The sequence below is a fragment of the Canis lupus genome, chromosome 20, assembly GCF_048164855.1.
Source record: "Canis lupus baileyi chromosome 20, mCanLup2.hap1, whole genome shotgun sequence".
NCBI lineage: Eukaryota > Metazoa > Chordata > Mammalia > Carnivora > Canidae > Canis > Canis lupus.
This window is the reverse complement of record NC_132857.1, coordinates 51,104,407-51,110,910: the sequence shown is the minus strand read 5'-3', so window position 1 is coordinate 51,110,910 and position 6,504 is coordinate 51,104,407. Positions and strand designations below refer to the sequence as shown.

The following is a 6,504-nucleotide window of genomic DNA, read 5'->3' as shown; positions in this document are numbered from 1 at the left end:
GATCTGAATATTAAGATTCATAGATTTAGCAGATGATTTGTTAATTGGAATAAAAAGGTCATTTGCTAGTCATTTTAACAATAGATCAATTGGAACCCTATTTATTATTTAACTGGTAGTGCATAAGAATTGAAATGGTGAATAACTGTATTATTGTCATGAGATGATCATTTTCTTCAAAATAGCAAAACATGAGAAACTTATGGCAGTGAGTTTTATAAATTTCTTTAAAAATATTATGGCCTATTTAATGTATTTTAAAACATAGTTCTGATCTAAATAATCTGTATAATAAGGCTTAGTATTTAACAAGTCAAAATTATACCAAAAGTGGTGGCTGGCTTTTTTTTTTTTTCCTTGATGAATTAGAAATATAACCACAAATAAGATAATTTGCAAATAAAAGTCAAAATCCAAAATTTGTCATTTTCTTCTTCCTAAATCAAATAATGCCATTCCTATCTTACTGTATTTTAATTAGCAGAGGTGTTTTGGAAGTGGCATGGTACATGCTCATACGATGACTCAAAATGTAACTTGGCCTGCAGTTTTCTTTCGGGGAACAGAACACTCTAATTCAAATCCATTATTAAAAAGCAGATAACATGTGCACTTTTCTGAAATGTCTGTGACTTCACTCTTTTGATTTTATGTAATTATAAGAGCATGTTCATATGTATTTACTTTTCGATTGGCACAGCATTTTAAAACTGAGTGTCTTCAGAAAAGTGCGTATTTTCTTTTAGTTCATAAAGAATATCACTGGTTTATGTGCTCAGAACTTTAGTGAATGTTTTATAATGCGGTCACAGTGCAGTTTATAGCTGTGCTTGGGATAAGAATTTCTATGCATACCCTATGTATGCGGAGGAAAAAAATATTAGGTATTTATTAGATGTTGAGATTTCGAGATTAGTTTAGATTTTGAGATTAATAATTGGTAACTAGATCCCGTGCCTTTTCACTGTGTTATCTTGTATAACTTCTATCAGTTCTCAAGCAAAACTTTGAACTCAGTATTTTTCCAAAGTTTGCAGCTCAAAGTAAATACTTTTCATTTAAACTAATTTCAGTCAACATAATAAAATAGGGAAAACATCACCCACTTAAAAACAGCTTAAATTGCATGTGCTTTGTCACTGTAAACAAACAAGGTAAACATTGACATAACTTCAAATTATTCTTGGGTTGAAAAAAATCTGCAGTTCAAAATAAAATTCCGCCTTTGGTCAACATTTTGGATGCAATTCAAAGTTTCTCATAAAATAAACATATTTTAAGGAGTGCTTTGAATTTCACTGTGTAATTTCTAGCCAACAGAAATTACAGTGGTATCTTTAAGGTTTATTATATGTCAGATCAATAGCCATTATGCAGGGCTAACAACCTTCCAGATGCAATTCCTTCCCAATGCTTAACCCTTACTACTATGACATGAAAACAAACAAACAAACAAACTTCCCATAGGTGTCCCTTGGGGAAATCCTCTCGCAAAGTGAAACTTTCTTGTTTATTATTTGTTTAATAATAAAAGTATTTTTGGCTGATAAAGTGGAAAATAAGCTGAATTTTTGGGAAGAAAGCGAAATGTTCATTAAGGTAACCTTCATGAGAATTTTCAGTAAAAGGGTTGGAATAGTTTTGCATTCTGCAAAAACACAAATTATTTTGAAGCATGAGCTTAAAATGAGAATGCCCCATCACAACAGATTGTAAATTTTTTTCTGATGCTTTTAAAAGTGCCTCGATCATTTCTGCGACTAGAATGTTAAAGTTAAGTATTTGCTATTTTATTTAAACATTTTTGAAAAATGAACATTCTGGGGCTTTGTAGCATTATTAAGAAAAGCTGTCCATACTTTACCATGTTGTTACATGTGTTTATCTGCTGATTATAAAATGTGTTAAACAGTATTTTAAAAACAACAAAAAAAATGCAGAGCTGCGCTTTGATTAATTCAGTGAACAAAACATATGCTGCTGGTTCTGTTCTATGAAATTCATATATGATCAATAAAATCTTTTAAAAGAGCAACTCTGGCTGTAAGGCTTGTACTGCCGACCATGTTTTTCGTCCCAGTTAACTCAGGGCTCAATACTGTTAACTTAAGCAAACAAAACCACTTTCTGGCTATGATAGCAATAATGTCTTTTTAATATTTTTTTTATCTTCTTTCTAAAATTCCTTTAGGCTGGAAGCTGTCTATTGTGGTTGTTACCCACTTTGTCCCAAAGATTTGGTTTATCCCGAAATATTTCCAGGTAGCTGCTTTAATGTACTTTTCATCTTTGTTGAGATTTAATACATGATTCATGCTAAATTAGAAAGTTTGAAAATAAACTTAGGCAGGAGCAATTGTTTATTTGGCAAGTCAACATGTTAGTGTTAAGGAAAATTTTATGTGTTTTAATACATTAGAGTAAGCTTATATTTACCATCTGTTCTTTTAAGATAACAAAAAAGCAAGTTTTCAAATAGCATTCTTCATTGTTAGCATACACATCCCATAATGATGGATTTTTATAAGCAGGTCAGTGTTGCTGCAATTGCTTGCAGATTTTTTTTAATGATATACACAGAGAAAAATCAAGGACTGGAAGTCACACCAAATTATTTAAACAATTGACTAGTTAATAATATGCAACTGTTGTTACAGGGTACATACGGCTATAGTACCAGTTCTTTGAAAAAAATTCTCATCACTAAATATATCACATATGCATTGTGTTACATTAGAATAATGTATTTTAATCACCCAAAGGAGATGTCTAAACAGCACAACTACACAGTCTTATTTAGCATTAAACATCCTTGTGAGCTGAGGTAACCTTATAAAATCATGCTTAAATAATGTAAAACACGAGGCAGCACAGAGCAATATGCATTTTTAATTAGTAAAGTGACTAATATCGAGTGTGTGCTTTGAGGTTTTTGTTTCATTAAAAATGTATCTGTTTTTCCTGCAGCTGAATATCTGTATTCTACACCTGAACAGCTTTCAAAAAGGCTCCAGAATTTCTGCAAGAGACCAGATATTATAAGAAAACATCTTTATAAGGTAGATATTGAGGCGAGATTTACGTGGTATAAATGCCATATTGAAGTACAAAGAAAAATCTTTAAAAAAAAAACATTTAATTAACATACTAATGTTTAAAGGAAACATGCTAGGGAGGGATATTAGTTGTTACACTAACAAGGATTAATTAAACTGGATGCCAGTTGTATTAACCTAGGTCTTATGAAATACGTGCACTTAATGCATGGTACATGCTTTTTTTTTTAATTTATTGTTTTCTAAGATGACTGTCCTTTACATTTAGCCCCAAGAGGCTTATAAAAATGAACCTAGATTAATGTAACTCATTAGTTTAAAAGGAAGTAAAGGAAAGATTCCACAATTATACTAATGAGGATAAGCCTTTCTTCCCATCATAATGAAATCTTCAGGCCTCAAAAATTCAGGTGAATGACATCCGTGAAGTTTGGTGTTCATTTTTTAACTACTTTGAAGATGATCTTCAGGAATCAAATGCTTCCCTTGTCCAGTTTAATAAAATGACCGAAAAATCCTCAGTTTGTTTGGAATGAGACAGCCAGTCTCCTCTCTGAATGGCAAAGGCAAGAGGAGAATAGTTTAAATAGCATCATCAGGCAGTCCCCTCATTCATTATCTTTTTTTTCCCTTGTTTGAATCAAGAATTTTACATTGTTGAAATCACAACACAAAGAGGCCCTGCTTAAAGTCTAAGTAATTGAACTGGGATAAATCTGCTTTACGACTTTGGAAGGTGGCTCTAGGCCATGAGTAATATACCTTGTTATATTCTTTGAATGTAGCGTCTTCATTTTACATAAATTCAGTACAGTTTACAATCTAGCAGTTTTATAATCCAGTATATTTTAATTTTCCTGTGTTAATGTATAACCTTCCTCCATGAAATACAGTTTGCTGGCCTTTTTTTCTCCCCTTTCCCTTTTCATGGCCTAAAATACATATTTACATAGCGATACATCAAAACAGGACTTTGTTTCTGCAGGAAACAGTTAAACTTCAAGAAAATGGGAGAGAACCAAAAATGCAATTTAACACCCAATTTCAAGCTCATTATCTTTCATTGTCTATTAACTTGGCAATGGTTCAGAAGGTAGCTCATAATAGTTTAAAATGCTGACTGAACAGTTCCGGGCTCCAGTATTAGTCCTTGAGTCAATACGATTGTACCGTATACAGGGGAAGCTTCACAGACAAAACAGTCTTCCAAGCTTTACATCCAGATTTCCTCGTTTGGGAAGTTCACTAGTGCTCTGGTTTGTATAAAATGTGAATCGAGTCGTTTTCCACGTGACAGGCTATGGAAAGGTGCAGACGATGGAAATCAGAGAAACAGAATAATAAGTATCTATGCAAATGGCTTCATTTTCTGTATATGACACAAGGATCTTGTCAGTGAGCTCACCATCAAGTCACTGATTCTGTTCTTCCCTCCTGGTGAATTTTTGGGGTAGTTTGGTTTGTTTTTTAGTTTTATTGAGACACAACTGGCAGCACTGTGTCAGCTTACAACGTACAGAATAATGACTTGTCCACATACTGTGGACTGGTTACCAACATCAGCTTAATTACCATCCATCATCTTGTATAGATACAAAAAAAAGAAAGAAAAGAAAGAAAGGAAAGAGAAGAAAGAAAGAAAGAAAGAAAGAAAGAAAGAAAGAAAGAAAGAAAGAAAAGAAAAGAAAAGAAAGAAAGGAAAGAAAGAAAAGAGAAAGGAAAGAAGAAAGAAAGAAGAAAGAAGAAAGAAAGAAAGAGAGAAGAAAGAAAGAAAGAAAGAAAGAAAGAAAGAAAGAAAGAAAGAAACTAAGAAAGAAAGAAAGAAAATGTTTTTTTTTTTCTTGCAGTGGGACTGGTGAGGTATTCATAATGATATTTCCACTATCCAAATTTATCAGTTTTTAACTTTGCTTCAGGTTAGGCCTCCTCATCTCTGTTAGCGTTCGTGGACAAGTTTTTAACCATTTCAGAAGTTACTGCAACAAGTTGCCTTGAGTCACAAAAGAAAACAGACCTCTGGTTGAAATATTTTAATGCAGCTACTTCATAACATGGCTGTAATTATTTATTTGACAGAAATAAATAGAAAAACTATTTTGGAGAAACTCTGAAACAATGTCAGCTTAGTGGTGATGCTGTCACTGTATCAAATTATGCCTCATACCCCTTAAAAGCTAACCTATGCCTTAAATGTTATTTCATACTACTACTTTTCACACATGTTTGGTCTGTACATCTTAAAGTGCTCCATCTCAAAGTTTTATAAATCAGAATTTTATGCATAAGCATTTATAAGAATTCATATGCATGATTCTGTTTTATGTATTTTTCTACCGTGGATTTTTTTTTTCTATAAATCTGTTACAGACTCTCAGATGTGTCCTCATATATAGATCATGATGATACTGTATCTAAATATTAGTCTTAAAATTAATGAATTAGTCCAAAAATTATAAGTAATCTAGCTTTAGGAAGCATTCGTCCAGAGAAACTGATGACAACCATAGGAAAGGCCACAGGGTTATTGTAATATGGTTATTGTAATAGGATTTAGAGCCAAAACAGAAAGAGAATGCTTTCTAAAACTTTGTAAATAAGGCATAATAAGCTATGATATTTTTCCACCTTATGTTTTATAAATATACACATTTTCAGGTAACATTTGCCTTCACTAAATACAAGAGAACTAACCCCCACCCCCACCCTAAAGCAGTATTTTCCTCACTTTTCTTATGCAATGGAAGAGTCCTTTGTGTGTACTGTTAACGAGAATGTTGGGGGTTTTTTTTAGACTTATTCCATTGGACAGTGCTGTTTTGCTTTTATAAAACATATGCTTCTAAGATCTAAAAGGATAGAATGTCACTGAATTCTTTAATTTGCTCCTTTTACATTTTTACACCTTACTCTCTTTTTTTGTCAAAAGTTTACATTTTAAAATCATCTCAACTGCTTTTCACATAGGGTTCACTTTAGGATAGGATTTTTCATATGGATTCACACTTAGAAATTTAATGACTAGAATAAGGCTACTAACACTTGGCTTTCTTCTCACATGAGACATTATACTTTCAATATGAGTGAGAGTTTGGGGCTATAACTTGAAGCAGGATTGGAAACAGAATGCTAGTAACTGAAAAGCAGAAACAGAATTGGATACTTTTTTTTTTTTTCTTAAAGTGACTCTTCTACTACAGAACACTGTTGCCCGTGACTTCTCACCTGAAAAGGTTTCACATTTGAAATGTTTAAATTCCTCACATGCATGCAAGTATGTTTTCCCTCTCTCTCTCTCTCTCTCTCTCTCTCTCCATCTCTCTCTCTCTCTCCCACACACACACACACACACACACACACACACACACATTTTTTAAGATCTTTCGTAAGAGAAATCCAGTGCATGCAGAAATTAAATGTTTCTTAATCATTTTAAAAAAATCAGAAACCC

General features: G+C 32.6%; 1 protein-coding gene across 22 annotated transcripts in view; it reads left to right on the top strand.

Moving 5' to 3' along the window:
* The window catches only part of GTDC1 (glycosyltransferase like domain containing 1), a 427,409-nt gene that overhangs the window by 377,784 nt on the left and 43,121 nt on the right, over positions 1-6,504 (top strand). For all 22 annotated transcript variants that reach the window (XR_012013265.1, XR_012013264.1, XR_012013268.1 and 19 more), the window contains 2 exons: positions 2,192-2,262; positions 2,968-3,059. Coding sequence is in view for 17 of the 22 variants with exons in the window: in XM_072789071.1 (XP_072645172.1) it covers positions 2,192-2,262; positions 2,968-3,059 (163 nt within the window). In the remaining 5 variants the exon portion in view is untranslated. The remainder of the gene's footprint in view (positions 1-2,191; positions 2,263-2,967; positions 3,060-6,504) is intronic.